General features: G+C 46.8%; 5 protein-coding genes across 5 annotated transcripts; 1 reads left to right on the top strand and 4 right to left on the bottom strand.

Moving 5' to 3' along the window:
- Positions 1-4,153: 4,153 nt before the first annotated feature.
- Positions 4,154-4,804, bottom strand: CTRU02_215719 (uncharacterized protein; the record flags this gene model as incomplete). Its single annotated transcript, XM_036733164.2, has 1 exon — positions 4,154-4,804. The coding sequence occupies one exon, from the start codon at positions 4,802-4,804 to the stop codon at positions 4,154-4,156; it is 651 nt and encodes a 216-aa protein (XP_036575112.2).
- A 4,299-nt stretch (positions 4,805-9,103) lies between these two features.
- On the top strand, positions 9,104-9,899 carry CTRU02_215718 (histone H3; the record flags this gene model as incomplete). Its single annotated transcript, XM_036733162.2, has 3 exons — positions 9,104-9,491; positions 9,538-9,732; positions 9,787-9,899. 3 exons carry the CDS (start codon positions 9,104-9,106, stop codon positions 9,897-9,899), a joined length of 696 nt encoding a protein of 231 aa, XP_036575110.2.
- A 549-nt stretch (positions 9,900-10,448) lies between these two features.
- On the bottom strand, positions 10,449-11,399 carry CTRU02_215717 (uncharacterized protein; the record flags this gene model as incomplete). Its single annotated transcript, XM_036733161.1, has 4 exons — positions 10,449-10,703; positions 10,756-11,011; positions 11,067-11,328; positions 11,378-11,399. The coding sequence occupies 4 exons, from the start codon at positions 11,397-11,399 to the stop codon at positions 10,449-10,451; spliced, it is 795 nt and encodes a 264-aa protein (XP_036575109.1).
- A 2,253-nt stretch (positions 11,400-13,652) lies between these two features.
- CTRU02_215716 (chitinase) lies at positions 13,653-15,395 on the bottom strand (the record flags this gene model as incomplete). Its single annotated transcript, XM_070206541.1, has 3 exons — positions 13,653-14,054; positions 14,127-14,188; positions 14,873-15,395. The coding sequence occupies 3 exons, from the start codon at positions 15,393-15,395 to the stop codon at positions 13,653-13,655; spliced, it is 987 nt and encodes a 328-aa protein (XP_070059783.1).
- Positions 15,396-15,472: 77 nt separating this feature from the next.
- On the bottom strand, positions 15,473-15,889 carry CTRU02_215715 (class V chitinase chi100; the record flags this gene model as incomplete). Its single annotated transcript, XM_036733158.1, has 1 exon — positions 15,473-15,889. One exon carries the CDS (start codon positions 15,887-15,889, stop codon positions 15,473-15,475), a length of 417 nt encoding a protein of 138 aa, XP_036575106.1.
- Positions 15,890-18,710: the final 2,821 nt, after the last annotated feature.

Here is an 18,710-nt window from a genome sequence, read left to right as displayed (position 1 = left end):
AAGGAACACGCAGGATAGTACCCCTAGAAACCTCAAGAACGATCTGGTTACGACACTACCAACGTACCTAAACGGACCCTCGCTGCGGGATATAGAAGCAATAGCAAAATCGAGCGCAAGACAATCGAACGGCTCGACAGTATGAACGACAACGAGGAATTAGAACAAGACAATCAGCGAAGGCTAAGCCTCCTCTACGCAGGACGACAAGCCCACCTGCAGCGGATTCAACAGGACTCACAAAACCCTATGTGGCAACGATAACTCGGTGCGCTGGACGCATACATCGAACGACGACAACATGCACAAGGAGATCCCGCACGGATCCGCCAGATCAACCAAGAACTAGAAGAACAGGTCGAATCAGAAACGACTAAGAACACCCCCAACGACTCGGAAACACCTCGCGATGTTGCCTGCCAACATGCCTAACTGGAAGTCGCCTTTGAAGTCGCTTTAGTTAACGACACCAGCTCTGGAGAGGACTCTGACGAAGAAATATAGTGGTATTACTGCTACCAAGACCAGCGCCGAGTCTACTATATTAAGAAAGACGAAGCATGGAAGAAATAGCAAGAAAACGACGAACAAGGAACGGACGAGTAGTTAAAAAACTAGACTTGCCTACCGAAGACAAGGGATAACGACAGGCAGTCTAGACAAGGTCCCTATGTAGCGCAACGACGCTTACGACATAACGACACGAGCATGTATAAGTCTAAATACAGCTTAACGGAAGAACAGCTACCGCTATGATCGACAGCGGAGCCTAAGGAAACTTTATATCACTAAGAACGGTGAATGAAAGAAAGATAACCTGGAAAAGAAAAGCAGCCGAAGACTGCTACGAACTCAGCACCGTTGAAGGAGAACAAGTCTAGTACGGCGGAGGACGCATTGTTATGGAGACAGCGCAACTCCCAATGCAGATCCATGGCCAGAATGAGCGACTCAACTTCGATATTACGGAGATAGGAGACAAGTACGATGTCATCCTTGGAAGACCATGGTTATACGATAGTAACCCACGGATAGATTGGAGAACAGGCCAACTCCATTGGGACCAGGATTCAGTTACTGAGAAGCAACCACGGAACGGTGCCTCAAACGAACCTCTCAAGACTCCTGAAGCGAAGAGATTTCTAGCATACCTACGGATAAAGGATGCAAACGCCAGGACGTTATCAGCAACAGACATCGGCAAGGAAGACCGACTTCTGTCTATCCTAGAAGAATACCGGCAATACCAGAAGCTATTCGCCGAAGAACTCGAGACCGGACTCCCGGAACACAGCAACTACGACCACGAGATACCCCTTAAGGAAGGGAAGGAGCCAAAGCTAGAAGCAATCTACGGACTCAACCAGAAAGAAATGGAAGCACTCGACGCTTACCTCGAAGAAAATCTACAGAAGGGATACATCAGACCCTCCACATCACCAGCAGGATACCCAATCCTGTTCGTACCAAAAAAGAACGGCAAACTACGACTCTGCGTCGACTACCGGAAACTCAACGACATTACGATCAAGAACTGCTACCCACTACCGCTCATCTCCGAACTACGAGATCTACTGCACGGAGCCTAGTGGTTTACAGCACTCGACCTAAAAGGAGCCTATAACCTGATCCGGATGAAATCAGGTAAAGAATGGAAGACAGCGTTTCGAACACGCCGAGGACATTACGAGTACCTTGTAATGCCCTTCGGACTTACCAACGCACCCGCGACATTCCAGACGATGATCAACCACGTCTTACGAGAATTTCTAGATGTGTTCGTCGTAGTTTACCTCGACGACATCCTAATCTTCTCCAAGACTCTGAAAGACTACAAAAAACATGTACACCAAGTACTACGGAAACTGCAAGACGCCAAACTCCTAGTGGAACCCGAGAAGAGCAAGTTTCACGCCAAAGAAGTCGAATTCCTAGGTTTTACGATAGCCCTAGGAATCCTCAAAATGTCTAAAGACAAAATCGTAGCAGTACGAGACTGGCCTACACCACAGAACGTTAAGGACGTATAATCCTTCATTGGATTTGTGAACTACTACCGACGATTTCTGGAAGGATACTTAGACAGAAACGACCCCCTCACGAGACTTTCGAGGAAAGACATCCCCTGGCAATGGGAAGAAGAACAGAAAAAAGCCTTCGACGAGATCAAACAACAAGTCACATCGGAACCAATACTCGTCATACCAAACCCCGAGAAACCATTCGAAGTCGAGACCGACTCCTCAGACTATGCCATAGGAGGACAACTAGGTCAACGAGACGAAGAAGGACAGCTACGACCTTGTGCCTTCTTCTCACGCAAACTACACGGCCCAGAACTCAACTACCAGATACACGACAAGGAACTTATGGCAATTATCGAGGCATTCAAAGAATGGAGACCGTAACTCTCAGGGACCAAGTACGAGGTTAAAGTATACACCGACCACAAGAACCTCGCACACTTCACCACATCGAAAGATCTCAACAAACGACAAATTCGATGGTCCGAATTCTTGTCAGAATTCAATTTCAGAATCGTCTACCGGAAAGGCAAAGAAAACGGCAGGGCCGACGCCCTCAGCCGAAGACCGGACCATAAGGTCCAGGTACCTGAGGAAACCCGAGTTATCCTCAAAGCAGACAAAAACGGAGACCTTGTGCCAGCAGCCAGACTCTTAATGATGGCCAGAAGAGACAGTACCAGCACGCCTGGAAGGATGTCTCCTGAAGCCATTAGGGAGATACACTCCGCACCCGCACACGGTCACCAAGGCGTAACTAAGACATGGAAACGCATCCGCCAACACTATGACAAAACGGCTATACGACAAGAAGTATCTTTAGCGATTAAGGACTGTGAGGTTTGTGCGAAAAGCAAACCCAGCCGACATCAGCCTTATGGAAAGATATAGCCGCTCCTAGTGCTGCAAACCGCATGGGAATCCATCTCGCTGGACTTCGTCACTAAGTTACCTAAGTCCCGTGAACCGATGACTAACGCCTACTACGACAGTGTCCTCGTCATCGTCGACAGACTTACAAAGTATTCGTACTTCATCCCGTACATGGAGTCTAGCACTGCAGAAGACCTCGCCTACAAGTTTCTGCAGGTGATCGTAAGCCAACACGGAATGCCGAAGGAAATCGTATCCGACAGAGACAAGCTGTTCACTCCCAAGTTTTGGAGATCCCTGATCTCGCAGCTAGGATCTGACCACAAGATGTCTACCGCTTTCTATCCGCAAACCGATGGCCAGACAGAACGAATCAATCAGATCATGGAAACCTACCTATGCTGCTACGTCAACTATCAGCAAGACAACTGGGTTTAACTGCTACCTATGGCCTAGTTCGCCTACAACAGCGCAGTAGGAGAAAGTATAAAAGAATCACCATTCTATCTGAACTATGGATTCAACCTAACAGCCTACGGACAACCTCGACAAGGCCCAGCAGCTCTGAAAGCTGTGGCAGACATCAACAGACTTAAGGAGATCCAGCAGGAACTCCCCAGAGACCTCGAATTTGTGCGCGAACGCATGCGCAAATACGCCAACAAATCAAGAGTTGAGGGACCAACTCTAAAGGAGGGGGATAGTATATACCTTCTCCGCCGCAACATCAAAACAAAACGACCAAGCGATAAGTTGGACTTTAAGAAACTTGGACCCTTTGAAATTACGAAGAAGGTATCCAACGTCAACTTTAAACTCGCACTACCCGATAGCATGAAGTGTCATCCAGTCTTTCACATTTCACTTCTCGAATCAGCACCAAAGGGATCGTACACTACGGACTATATCGAAGTAGATCCCGAACAAGAATACGAAGTCGAACGGATAATCGATCACATCGAAGAACAAAAAAGTATCCGCTACCTTGTCAAGTGGAAAGGATACAGACACGAAGACAACACATGGGAACCACCTCAGAGCCTCGAAAACGCACAGGAAGAACTCGGACGTTACTGGAGACAGCAAGAACAAGAACAACAAAGACAAGCACCAGTACGAATCGAAAAACAAACGCCAAAAAGTCAATTTCGACTACGACAACTACAACCTATCATCCGTCCACCACGATCAAACAAGCCACGGGATAAACACCCTCTCATTCGTTTAGGAACCCCAGAGCCGCCTAAAGGAACCTACTAAGGGCCTCCAACACCCCCAGGAGACGCTTCAGGAGTACTCCGCCTCTCAACAACCGACCCTGAATCCAACAAACCAAACTCAGCCAACAAGGATGGCGACAAAGCGACATCCGGGTACAGGGTATCCCAATCCGCTGTGAACTCCACCGGCAGACGAGGCGAATCAGCCGAAGGACGAACCGGTTCTACCCGACGCTGCTCTGCCTCTGCCTCCTCTCTCTCAACACGCTCTAACTCCTCCACACTGTCGATACCACGGCGCACCGCGCGTATCATCTTTTCAAACCATATCTTTTTCTGCTTTCGAAGACGCTCTACTTTGGCGTCTAGAGCACGACGCTCCTCTTCTGCCTTCTCCAAAGCATCCTCAAGCTTCTGATGCTGATCACCAATCCGACGAAGTTGTTGGGCACTGAGACCCTGAAGGTCGCAGTAGGACTTGCCGCCACGAACGCATTCGGCGCATCGAGAGGAATCAGAAAGAGAAGCTTCGCACGACGAAAAACCCTTTACCTCACAGGAGGAACAAACAGGCATGACGGTACGATTGCCCAAGATAAGACTCAAGAGGGAATCGCGCTGCTTTGTCTTTTCCGCACGAGAATCGAACGCTCGTACGACCTTTCGTTTTTTGACGCGACCTGACATGATGTGAGCATCATTAAAGGAAGCAAGTTGGGCGCCCTCCCACCTGAGGGCAGACGACCTACTTAAGCTGGTCTTGAGGACAAGACCCTTGGAGAGGAGACCTGATGTTACGACCCGTAAACAAGGATAACAGCTGAACGACCCACTTGGGCGTCGGGCGGCTAGAACAGGACATTTGTACTGCAGGATCACGGGAACAACAGGGACTCACTCGGGAACGGAAGAACTATGGTACAAGTCACGTGATGATAAGATAAGACTGAGCAGGTAGTATGGGTTACTGAGCGCTTAGTCAGAGCTACTGAGCGCTTACCAACGATCACTGATCGCTCACCGGTACCTGATCAGTGATCAGCGACAAGACACAGGGACTGTCCAGGACTTGTATATAGTATGACCTGAGCTCGGCCCATGGTCAGACTTCCATAGCTCTTCAGCAATCAACTTTGTGATTACCCTAACCGGTACTTTCAGCTATACCTAAGTGACGACTACTCTACGACTCTTGTTGAGGCCTTGACTGATCACCAAGACCTTTGAAGATCTACGATTCGATCGACCAGACCCCAGAACGACTGTTACTGTTGTCAATCCCTGGCTTACTGTTAACACAAACCCACTGTCAGTTAGCTGGCCGTAACAGTAAACCTCTCGGCAAGGAAGAACTATGTTACAAGTCACGTGACAATCGACCAATCAGGACAGAGTCGACAGAGTCGTCGAGCGACTCTGTAGACTCCTGTAAAGGACCAATCAGAAGAGAGTCGATAGAGTCGACGAGCGACTCTATAGACTCTCCAAGACATTGGGAAACGGGACTTGTATTAGGGTTGGGTAATACCCGCGGGTACCCGTATGGGTAGTACCCAAAACTACCCGTGGGTAGTTTGGGTAAACCCGAATTACCCACGGGCAGTCCCACTATATTTACCCGCGGGTTGAAAGGCCCGTGGGTAAAACGACCCATGGGTTACACTACCCACGGGTAATTTTGCTACCCACAAGAAACGCGGGAAATACTGTAACTAAGATAGAAAGAAAATATAACTAGTTAGTTATAGGGAGAAAGAGTAAGTTACATAAAACATAGATAGCTAGAATAGATTACTACAAATATAAGAAACTAATAGAGAATAATACGATAAAGTCGGAGTGAAATCAGAGGAACAATGTATATTTAATCGCTATCCTCGTCAGGAGAGAGTTCGACAAGATCTAGCCGAGTAAGTCTCTTCTTTTTGCGACCCCCAAGCTCGGAGAAGTTTGGGAGTTCTTGGGATACAGAAGGCGTAGGTGAGTTGCTAAGTTGGGAAACTTGACTCGATAGTTTTGGCTGTTGAGAGCTAGATAAGGATGGCAGCTCCTCATCTCTATCGCTAATATCCTCCTCTTCTACTGAGACTTCGTAAGGAGGCGGGGAGGGAGCATCTCCTGTAGCAGTAATAGAGATCTTAGTAAGATCATCAGAGACCTTCAGATATCTCTGAATATCAGCTTTATCCAATAGAGAAGAGTAGTTAAAAGCTTCTCTAATAATATGCTAGCGCTCTTCAGATGCTTCAGTGATATTCGTGTCATCTGGAACTTCCTCAAGTGTGGTTTGGGAAAGCCAGGCCTCATTATTCTGGCTAATTTTGATAGTCAAAGTATCAAAAATAGTATCAGCCGAAAGGTTGAACCGAGCGTAGTGACAGATATGGCGAGCAAGGCTGAATGATCGCTCTAAGGGTATTGACGTCGGTTGAATAGATAAGAAGTCTCGAGCCATGCGACAAATACCATGGAATCTGGGATAGCTATTGTCTAGGCGGACCCAAAATTGCTGAACAGTTTCATCAGGGAACATAACTAAATATAGTTATTAGCTGTTAAGCCTAGTAAGATATAAGTCTTTATCTTACCAATATTAAAAAAGTCATTACAGATATTTCGTGCGTCTTGGGATGATGACATTTTGCCCTTATAATAGGTTAGTACAGTGAGTTGCTACAATAGATTGCTACAAATACCCTTTTCTTTAGACTGCGTGATAGTAAACTATGCAGAGTGTATCGGAGTCCTTCAGTTGCAGCTTTTTGAGTATTGGTATGGCGTTCCGAATCTTGATGGTACTGCTTTGTATATACCTCGATAAATTCTTGCTGTACTCGAGTTCGAAGTGAGGCTGAAGAAGGAAGGTATTCGAAGTAATTTGCGAATTGGAATCGCGTGTCAAAAGTACTCGAAACTGATGTCCCAGCTTCAGGGGTAAGGAGAGTTGCAATACCATATACCTTGAAGGAATCCTCTTCAATTAGCTTTTGAACGTATTTTTCCAGCTTCTCTTAGCCCTTTTTCGTAGCAGCCTGAAGGATTGATATCCAAGTAAAGTCTTTGCTAGTAACTTTATCTTTAAGTGCAGAGGCGCAAAAGTACAAGTGAACTGTTGCAACTTGTAATAAAGTAAAGGTATGACCAGGGGTAAGGTCATTTAACCGGCTGAGGATGTTTGTAAAGAGTAAAAACGGGCTGGTGATATCAAGCAGAATATCAAGAGCCTCCCAATCGGTCTCCACAAGAGAGAATTGTTCCTGTAGAGAGTGCTTTTCAACCCAAGCTGAAATCGTTGTTTTAAGCTCTCTTGCGCGGAGACACATAAGTGTAGTAGAGTTCCACCTTGTCTTAACATCGCGGAGGAGGCGTAGTGGTCGCTAGCCAATGCGAGTCGATTTCTAGAGGTCGAGAAACTCTTGCGTCTTCTTACTAGAAAGCTTAAGGGAAACTGCGAGGTCACGAATCTGGAGGTATATATGTTAATATAAAATCTTATAACTAGGTGAAGTATCTAACCTTTTGAATAACAGCTCCAAAAGGATTTTCCCCAGCAGTAGAATCTTCAGTATCAAAATCATCGTCAGAGTCCTCTTGATCTTTAGCTCGAGTAGTAGAAGGCTCAAACTCTGTAGAGGCTTCTACCATCGAAATTCGAAGAGCCTCAAAAATCGCTCGAACAACAAGGTTGAAAATATGGGCTAAACAGCGAATATGATATATCGGCTGTACTGTGGATGTCGACCCTTTTGCAAGTTCTTGTGCTAGGACTTTTGGCTTAAAAGAACTTGCGTTGTCTGCAGAGACTGTCTGAAATCGAATTGTCTTCTTCGTCCTCTGGCGAATATTTTCTAACAGAGTCGATAAAGCCGTTGCTTGCTTAGAGGCTGTATGACCATCTGTCATATCAATAGCACCAAGAAGAACCTGTTGTAACCTCCAGTGCTTGTCGATAAAATGGCATAAAACACCAAGCAGTAAATATTTTAACCCAGGTGTACTCTAGATATCAATCATCAGAGAGACATAGCTACCAGGCGGAATTAGCTGAAGAGTATGGTGTTGAATGCGTAAGGCCTCCTCGGATATCCAGCTTCGGAGCGTCTTTCGAGATGGGAAGGTAGTAGAGAGGATTCAGGTGTAAACAGAATTGCCGGAAACTTAAGTTGTCAACAGTATTAAGCGCTAAGTTGGATCCAACAATACAGTAAACTAATGCTTAATGCTCCGAGACTGCTTTCAATTGGGTACCCTAGATTGCGATTACTACAAATGATTGCTACAATGACCTGTAAAACTTACAGGCACCTGGTTTGCGCCTAAACGTCGAGTCTTACAAGACTTTGCAGCGAGGTGTCGTTGCATAGCACTTGTACCAGAGTTTTTGATTGTTAGATGATTGAAAACTTGGTGACAGTGCTTGCAGACTAATTTTGGCTCCCCTGATGTCATATGGTAGCCTTGGTGAAAGTGATCCCAGAATGATACTCGGCGTTGTAAAGTCCACAAGGATTTGGCGAAGCGTTTTCGTTTAGGTTGAGGGGATTTGGACAACGGTGTGTGTTTGCCAAGGATTACCTATTGGAGATACCATGGCAGGGTTTTGAAAAACGAGAGAAAAGTCTAGAAAGTCTCAATAACAAATAAAATGATTTCCGACTGTATCTATAAACCAGAAGGTGGAGTATTGATTGTTGGAGTCTGCGTAGAATTTACAAGCTCGAAAGCAGCAGAACAATCGGATGCAAAAGGGTCTGGCCCAAAAGGGTCAGACGCAATTGAGTTCGACATCATACGTAGTAAGAATTACCTTTGGTGTGAACAGGAAGTAGTTTGCAGGATTACTACAAGATGAATACAAACATTTGATTATGTAGCCTTACGTAAATTTCTATTTTAGGGTTTCTGACTAATACGTTTCGTACACAAATCTAAAAGCTCTGAATTCTCCTTCGACTTGTTTTTTCTCCCACTTACATTCATCCTTCAATGCCTCGCTTATCAACTAGCCCTGTGTCAGATCAGAGCTCTCCGCTAACAGTAGAGGGCTCTTCACCGCCAAATAGTTACCCCTCATCATCAGCGAGGGGTAATCCCCTGAAACAGCCAATTACAGAGATTCGGGAGACTCCGCCAAGAAGTTCAAGTCATGCAACCTACTATAGCCAGGCTAGCCCAGACCTGAGTCAACCAGAATTACCACCGCTGAAGCGGAACTTTGCGACGAAGTTGGCGAGACGAACAGATACTGGCCAACCACCAACCATTGCACGGAAAGATCAGCTGAACTTCGCGCCAAAGAAGCAGCTAAAAGCTGCTCGAAAAAAGCCCGTCCAGATCACTAAACGCCAGAAAGTTCGTAGATGGAGGCCTGGTAGTAAGTAAGAAGTAACTCTTTATTGTTTAATTACTGAAATGTGAAGCAAATGCACTTCGTGAGATTCGAAAATATCAAAAGACCACCAATCTTTTAATTCCGCGGAGCAGTTTCGCAAGAGTAGTTCGAGAAATAACACTTGATCTTCTACTAAGAAACCGCCATAACATCCGCTACCAGTCAATGGCTATAGAGGCTCTCCATGAGATAAGCGAACAGTTTCTAATCAACATGTTCGAGAGTAAGATATCCTATCCTGATCTTCAAACTATTATATTAACATGAATATTAATAGATGCAAATCTCTATGCTATTCACGCTAAAAGAGTAACTTTGCAGAAGAAAGATCTTGACTTAGTTAAACAGTTAATGAAGAAGATGGGAGCATGGAGTGCTAGATTGTTTTAGCAGCTGTAGATTACTACAAACGATTGCTACAATACGAGAATCAGACTAGAGAGAATTCATGTCCTTATTCATGCTAGCCTTATTGCTAATTCTTAATTCTTAATCTGTCAAACAAACCCTCTCGCTATGCTCATCTGCAATTATAGAGAAAAGTCAAGCAAACGAGTTAGCTTCTGAGCTAACTCATGGACCTGACGCCAGTTGTATAGCGCTTTATCCCGAGCAAGGTCAAGCTTCAGGAAGAATGGTATCAGCTTTAGTATAGCTGAGAACTTCTTATCCATCGCAGATAAGATGTTGGCTGTTTTATCGAGAGCAGTAAACTCTTCCCAAACTTCAGCAGGGCCCAGAAGCTCCCAAACACCTTTCTTGATCATCGAGTCACTGATCTCAGAGAACATAGCCTTCACTGAAGGCTTTGGAGTGGAGGCATATCGGCGCTGAGCTGTAGTGAAGAGAGATCCTTGAATCTTGATGGCTGGGCGGTGCGCGAGTGCGAATTGGCTGAGAATATTAGTATTACTACAAAGGATTGCTACAATTAAGCACTTACGTCTTCTTCTTCTTAGACAAGCGGTTCAGGTGCCAGTACTTGGCGAGTGCAAACCAAAGAAGCACTTCCTCTTTGGTGAAGATGTCGCCAGCTACTGGAAATTTAAAGCCAGGTCGAATGAAGCCATAATCCTCCATCGCAGCTAGGGTAAAGGCAGGATTGCTGTTCAGCCGCTTGACCTTGATGTAAAGTATCTCAAGAGTCATCTCCCAGGTATCACGGAAGAACTGGTATTCTCGGATCTGGTTTTCCTGTCTGTTTGTTAGCTATTGCTATAGTAATTAATTATAGTCATCCAGTTACCTGGATCATCTTGTCGATAATCGCATTCGACTGCTCAGCAACATTAATGGTCGGCAACTGGTTATCAAGGTCAACGTCAAAGTTGAGCATGCCCTCAACTCCATCCAGGTTTTCCTGGGTAGCCTCATCAATCTCATTCAAAGGGATATCCTCCCAAGCCTCGTCTTCATCGTCATCGACGATATTATAGGAGCTAGACGAGACTGGGCCAGTCATCTGAGCTAGCAGCTGGTCTGGATGGTTGCCTTTGAGGAAGCTAAAAGCACTTAAGCACTGATTTGAAACACCAAAAGAAATAAAAAAGAACTCACTATCGTGCATCAACTTGCTGGATTTCCCTAGCCTCAAGGGCCGCGCGCTCATCAGCAGACGCACTGATGTAGGAGCTTTTAGCCCTCAAGGCTTTAAGCTTGCGGGATTTCTGCTGGTTGATCGACTTCTTCGAGCGATCAAGTGCCTTCTGCTTCTCAGTCATCTTATCGATGCGCTGACGAGACTTCTTGGTGTGCGCGTTGTCGGAATAATCCTCTTCAGCTTTACGCTTGGCTCCAGCACCAGATCCAAGCGGTCGGCCTAGAAGAGATTAGTACAAATGATTGCTACAAAGCTGGTGTGAACGTACCGCGATCCTGTCCTGAGGACATATTTTACTACTGTTCCCTAATTGATTTAATAAGTCAAAACTAATAATTATAAGATCAAAGTATTAAATTACCTTAATTGAGAGGCTTGTCGGTGCGGCTAGGTGTTAGTGGTGGAGGTAGGTTGTAGTATTGTCTAGGGAGAAGTTTTCTGAAGCTTCAGAACCTCACAAAAAAAAAACAAAATACGCCAAAAAGTGGTCTGTGCGCAGCCGCGGCTTCTTGTTTTTTTTCTCAAAAAGAATCTCTTTGAAAACCTCTGTTCAGTAGTTATCTATAAAAGATTCTATATTAATTAGACCTGGACTTGTGTTTCTAGGAGTCTTACCTGATTCATGGTTAACTTTATAATATGATGCCTGGCATAGCCCGAAAGACTATGCCTGGTGCTAAGGAGCAGCAGAAACGCCGTTGGCGCCCTGGCAGTAAGTCTAGATTGCTACAAAAGATAGCTACACACTAACCCTAATACCTAGCAAAAGCTCTCCGGGAGGTCAGGAACTACCAGAAGACATTTGACTTCCTGATTCCGAAGCCCCCATTCCAGCGACTCTGGAAGGAAATCTGCGATGACATCGACCCCTCCAAGCGCCTGCGCTGGCAGGCGACTGCTATTAGCGCTCTTCAAGAGTCTTCGGAGTCTCTTCTCTTTGGTGTTTTCGACAGTAAGCTTCACTTGCAAACTCTTATCGAGTTGAACGAACTATCTAGTAATTAACTTTGCTGCGATCCACACCAATCGCGTCACCATTAAGCCGAAGGATCTGCATCTCGTCCAGGCTATCTTGAAGGCCGGCAGAGTCCACGGAGACAAGTGGTTCGACCCCGAGTCTGGGAAATGCAGGCGATTAATTGAAGGCATTCAGGGCGTTCGGAAGTTAGGAGTAACAAGGTAGCAGGTCTATTCGTTGCGCAATATATCCACTCTTGAGGCTGGCTACTACAAAAGATGTCTAAAATTCGTGATGCATACTTACTGAAATCTACCCACGGGTATACACCCGTGGGTACCCAAACCCGTGGGCCCCCCTTCAGTTTACTACCCGTGGGCTTTTTTACCCAAACCCACTTTACCCATGGGTACCCGTGGGTAATAGTAAAACTTTCGGGCACTACCCATAACTACCCGACCCATTTCGCGGGTACCCGTGGGACCCGCGGGCCGGGTAATGCCCATGCCTAACTTGTATATAGACCAGGACTTGAGCATCTGCTCAAGCCCTCTAGATGGTTCTTCAGCAATCAACTTGTGATTCATCCTCGAATGACTTTCAGCTTACCTCTCAGTATTGTGAATACTAAGAACCTCGTTACTATAGTGTAAGACTGATCACCTTACCCTAACCCTACGATCTACCAGAACGACCCCTACGAACCAGTATTAGTCTCTTACTGCACCTTCTGTTAGCAGAACCCTACTGTCAGATAGCTGGCCGTAACAGCGGGCCCGTTACGGCTGAAAGACGCAGCCCCGCCTAAAGGTCTTAGAACTATAAGGCACTAATATCTTCCGGCTATACTATATTAATATACTACAGTTATAACGTAATAAGAAAGTGTTTTCAGCTATAGAATAATAGCATTTTATAGCTATAATTATGTTTTTAAAAAATTATAGTATTTTGATTATTATTAAGTAGTATTTTAAATATAGTATTCTTTATTATAAAGCCTATAGTATACTCTACTTTCCTTAGATAAGAGTTATTTAAAACTTATATTACTTATAGATAATAAATCTATAAATAAATATTGAAGCTAATAAAGATAGTTTACACAGAGTTATTTCTTTAAATATTAGTTAGTGTTTTTTAGTAATATATAAAAACATGATAAGGAAATAAAAGATAAATATTAAAATTAAAAGAGTTATTAACCCTTTTAAAACATAAGCTATAGAGATAGTTAGACTCAGCTATAAAGCTAAGTAATTATTAACTTACCAGTCATAGACTACGTTCCTTAAAAAGTAAAGTAAATACTCCTAAGAGAGTCATATCACTCCTATCAGCACTGGACTCCCGTCTGCATCCTCCCGCTCACATCCCCTAGAGTTCTCGGCAAACTTGATCGAACATTGAATCCGATGCCTTCAAATGCGACCTTCAGGCCTCCCGCTCTCTTAATTAAACGCTTAATACATCCGTTCTTACTGAAGAACGGCAGGTGAAACGCACACCACGCCCAATTCGGATTGCGCGACGGTGAGTTTGGCTCTTCGTATCTCCAACCCATGTGGGCATCGCGACCTCTCATTTAGTCTGGTAAACGTTTACCGTGGTCGCGGCCCCAGCCGGAGATTTCATAGACTCCAAAGTGACAGTACATGATGGCGTTGTCGAATGTGCACGGGGCTGTCGCGGTCGGTTTTGGACGGTCGGTGTTTTTGGTCGTGGACGAGCTGGTGGTGGTCGAAGTGGGCGGCGACATCAAAGATGAGAGGCGCGACTGGACATACTTCAAGATGCTCACCATGGCACCGTGGTCGACGTAGGCGCTCGGGAAGGGGGTGTTCAGGGACCCTTCAAATAGTATAGTCCAGCCGTCGTCGTCAGTCGGGTCGTCAGTCGGGTCGTCAGTCGGGTCGTCTGGGTCGCCGTTGTTGCCAAAGGTCTCTCGGGGGGCAACTGGGGCATTTGGAGTTGCAGAAAAGACCACCTGGGTGGTAAGGTGTTATATGGATTGCAAGAAAGAGGAAGAGGAAGAAGAGTTCGATTATCATCAGCTTACAGCTCGTACCACATCCCGGACATAGCGGCGAGCTGCGGGGTGGGACCCGTCGTCCAAGTCAGCTTGATGGTTTTGATGGGGGGATCTGTATGCCCTGGAGAGTGACTTATCAGTGGATTGGGGGGGGGGGGGTCGTTACGGTGATAACTATTGAGGGCAGATATATCCTACCAGTGAGAGTTGTTGGTCTAAGTCTCGAAGCGAGGGATCTGCATGATGGAACCCCAGATGATGATGCCTGTCGAATTGGCATGTGTCGTGCTGGCCCCAATGATGGAAGTTGTACCACTTATCAGACTGTTTCATGTGGGCATCAATGGTTAGCTGGACAAAAGTGACATCAAAGTCGGCACTGATACAGTTACTCACGGGCTAATGGTAACGATGAAGAGTGGCGGCTGGACAGAGCTCGTCAACACAATGGGACTACTTGTGAGTCGGAAGAGATGGGAACCCCTCGAATAAGGGCCTGGGTTGCCCTCACCGGTGGAACAGCAATGTTGCCCTAGAATGACATGTAAATATATCTCGAATAAGTGGTATTACCACCGCTTGGTAGTGTGCTCGTATTGGGTCAAACTGAAATACATCATCATGGTGGTCCAAGGCGCAAACGAGATGGCGGTCGGCGTCGAGAGCAGCTTTAGCAGCTAGATAAGCATCACGACTAGAAACCCAGTCACAACAGGTTTCAACGATTCCAAGACATTGGGTCGACGTAGACGTCTGGTCGCTGCTGGACTTACCGCCGCCCCCATTCTCTGACTGCAGATCCACGGCCCAATCGGCAGAACCGAGGAAGTTCAATGCCAGATAGAGGGCCTTGCACACGGTCTTGTTGTCCTTGTCCATGTAAGCGACCCACTGATTCGAGTCCCAAACGACAATCTTGGGGTACGACGACTGGTCTATAAGCTTCTGTGCCGATGGGCTTTCTTCCATGAGTTTCTCGGTATCGTGAGGGAGATATAGCCGGTCGTGTTGACATAGCGATCGTTTATGGCGCCCGACTCGGGCCCTGGTGAAAGTGCACTGCTCGGTCCAGCAGCCCGGCGTCATCATCTGGGAGAGCCGGCCGTAACTGCTAAAGCCGACAGTAATTATGTTGGATGGGACGCTTGCCTCGGTGATCATGGACAGCGAATTGATGGTCTCAGTCAGGTTGATGTGTGACCGGGGACAGTTGCTGAGACCTGCATCGTACGAGACGCAGCCAGGCGAGCAATGCTTGTTTCCATGATCCCACTGACCGTACAGGTCGTACGTCATGTAGACGAGAAACGGCTTGAATGGGGAACTGCTTCAGGTACCAATGCGATGCAAGGGCCGTAATGGACTGGGTTCTGTCAGCTGGGAAGCCTCAGCTGGAGGTCCACAAGCAGCAGGAAAAAGCCAGTCATCCCTTCCTCTGTGACGGGCAGGATTTCCTGAATATCGGGATCGGCTGGATATTCCCAATCCCAGCGAACGCCACCGACGTTGTGATCGTTAAGAATCTTGATGTTGTCAGCAATCTGGAAGTTTCTGGCGGTTGCCTGGGTGGTACTAGCACCGCGGAAGATCTCGTAGGTCGCGGGCTCGGTGGAGAAAGCCCAGCCGCCTATCAACATGATCTTCTTGACAACATTTATGGCCGTTAAGAGCGGTAGCTGCTTGGCTATGTTCTTCGTGCCAAGGGTGAAGGCAGGGTATAGTGATGAAGGAGTAGCCGATATGGGCGTAGGCCGAGGTGTCAATGTCATTTGGCCGCCATGGGAAGACATGGGCGGCCCAAATTCCAGGCCTCAAAGTAGGCAATGTGAAATCTTAATACCGCTGGGCTAGAGGTGATGATCTGGCTGTCGTAATTGGAAATACAGTCGTTCTCGTCCAGAGCTGCCATACCGAGTGCGCCGGTAGGCGAGGTTGACGGGATACAGAAATCAACTGTCGTGCCGCACTGGCCCCAGATGTTACATTACGCATTCAGGGGACATTGGCTCAGGGTGCTCAGGTTAGTGCCAGGCGGTGCCTCTTTTGTGTCGTTGACCTGAGGGCCGCAGACGGCAATGGCGATATTCATAGGCATGGACGGGTATCCGGTACTGATATTAATACAGTAGTCAGAAAACATCTCTTGCAGCTGTTACTGAACATAAGGTAGATTAGTCTCAAGATAGTAAACAACGGCTTGCTTGGAGGATATGGCTATGACCGTTTCGGACTTACCAGCCCTGTGTCTTCTTTTTAAACTCTTCGATCATCCTCTTTATCAGATCGCATGACGCCGAGAGAGCAACACAATTGTCCCTCGTCTTAACCAGATACTTGTGGCAGTACACTTCGGCGCAAGGCTTGGGGGAAAAGTCTAGCAGATTCCCTGAGCTACAGCAGACATGCTCATCGGGCTGTAAGACATTTGTTTGGGCGTGTAATGCCGCATTGGGCTGCCAGGGAGCTGCATCCCCGCACACGACCTGAATGTATCTGCAATTGGCACAAAGCGAGAGTAATTTCTTGGAACTGCCTCACAGAGGCCCGGCTTTCGCCTTGATTTTGATCGAGTTGCTGTTCAACATCGAGTTAAGTCTAGCACTATTCGCGATAGGGGGGCCTTTGAAGCTCACTGGTGTCCAGCCAGCCTCTCTGGACAGCTTCCGTGTTGTCTCAACACAGGAGTAGTTTTTCCATGTGTGAATGCTCTGCTGAACAATGCCGATTCTGTGCTTGGTGTTTACGTGTAAGACCAGTGAGTATGCCGCCGATGCATCGGACTCGCTGCACAAATGCATGACGAGATATCCTGCGACGCTGTTGGCCCCCGTGATTTGGTCGTGGACCATCTTTAACACCTCTTCAAGCACGCCTTGACCGTCGAGGCCCGCCCCTGAGTACTCACCCACAGAGACATCGCGCTAATAAGCGTACTTGATTGTACCTCCACGGCTGTTCTCAGCCAACGTCGCGAAGCTACGTAGCTGCTCCAGATCCGCGGTCAAAGTACCCGTGTGGGCTGAGGAGGAAACACCCGAGGATGTGACCTCCAGTGAGCCCTGCTGCTCGAACTGTTCCATGCCTTCATTGACGCAGGTCATTTTGGCGGAGCTAGGAGCCACCGACAGTCCGCCGTTGCAAGCAGAAATGACCACGTAAGCCCTGGGTATGTCGACTGAGTTAAAGACTGCACAATCCAAGAGTGTGGACTTGTTGTAAACCCGGTCTAGTCGCCTCCAGCTTCTGTAGATGAACCAGGTGCTGGTGTTGGTCCCGACGAGACTGCAGCATGAATGGCGCCGATCCCTGGCTGGCATGTGTAATCAAGAGGTGTAGTTTCCAGCAATGATTGTAACCTCAGCACTGCCAGGTCAGTTGGCATGCCATCGATGTGATCTGTTGCGCTGCTGACGACGATGCATCAGAGAAGCGTACTGACGACATCTCATCTCTTCCAGTTCGAGTTGACGTGTGGCTTATGCAACTAATAAAACTCGCCGACCCTGGAAACTGCCAGGATGACAGCAGTGGCAGAGACCAAGAGTCTCATAATGATGGCTATGGCGAACAGAATCAAAAGAGCATCAGGGCTCGGTTCGCGGTAGTAATCTCGAGGACATGAACAAGCGAGATGGATGTCCGGTCATAGTTAGACAAAGAGAAAAGGGTGATACTGGGAACATTGAACTCGAAGTGTCGCAGAGGGTTCTTCAGCTCAGGTAGGTAACCATGGCCCGGCTATCGTCTTATTTACATATAGCCGGCCTCACTTGTGAAATTGATACCAAGAAGGTTCCGTGTTGCCCGAATGTGTAATTCAAACTATTGACGTTGCATTAATGCAGCAACTGCACTGACTTCGACCCCTTTTATTCCGTAACAGAAAGACTCGTAAACCTCATTATCAGTTTCTACGGTATTTTCTCTTATCTTGAGGACATGTGCCAACTCGTGACCCCCAAATACTACTGCTACGTCGCCATTGAGGATAAAATCTGTAATACCCAGGCAAATGCAGAACTATCATGGCCGTGCATACCAGAGTCCAGACCCCTGCAGTCTAAAAACCTGGTCATATCTATTGAATCGCGTGCATGTAATGTAATCCTTTCGGCGGGATTGAAATAACTATCCCAGGTAAGTCCTGTACACCACTACAAGACAAAAAGGAGTCAGAAACTATCTTGGGTAGCAATGACTCCATGCTCAATATTCAGACCCTCCTAATGTATAATCCATACCCAGATGTAGTCTGCCTGCAGGCTGAGAGGCGACGGTTGAAATCTCACCAGATAACATTTTACAGATGTGCGTCCATCGCGAACTAGTCTGTCCTCAATCCCTCAGAGCACCACTTCAGTACCCGCCACCTAGTGTCAGTAATCTAGTATGGTACGTTGTATTGTGTCATGCAACTTTCTTGACCCAAGAGCACATTGGGCAAGATTGAGGCACCTGGGAAGCCCGGAAATTGCCAAAGCCTTTCCTGATTGTCAGCCAGCCTTATAGCCTCGTAGACTCGAGCACCGATCATGATAATTATGAAGCTTCCTCACCTATTGCCGTGGCTGCTTTGTGTCGGGCTGGCATAAGCATGTCTGGTTGTTCCAT

This window comes from Colletotrichum truncatum (genome assembly GCF_014235925.2).
Source record: "Colletotrichum truncatum strain CMES1059 chromosome Unknown Contig_0018, whole genome shotgun sequence".
In the NCBI taxonomy this organism is placed as follows: Eukaryota; Fungi; Ascomycota; class Sordariomycetes; order Glomerellales; family Glomerellaceae; genus Colletotrichum; species Colletotrichum truncatum.
Note: the sequence above shows the minus strand (reverse complement) of the source record. Positions and strands in the feature narration are given on the sequence as shown.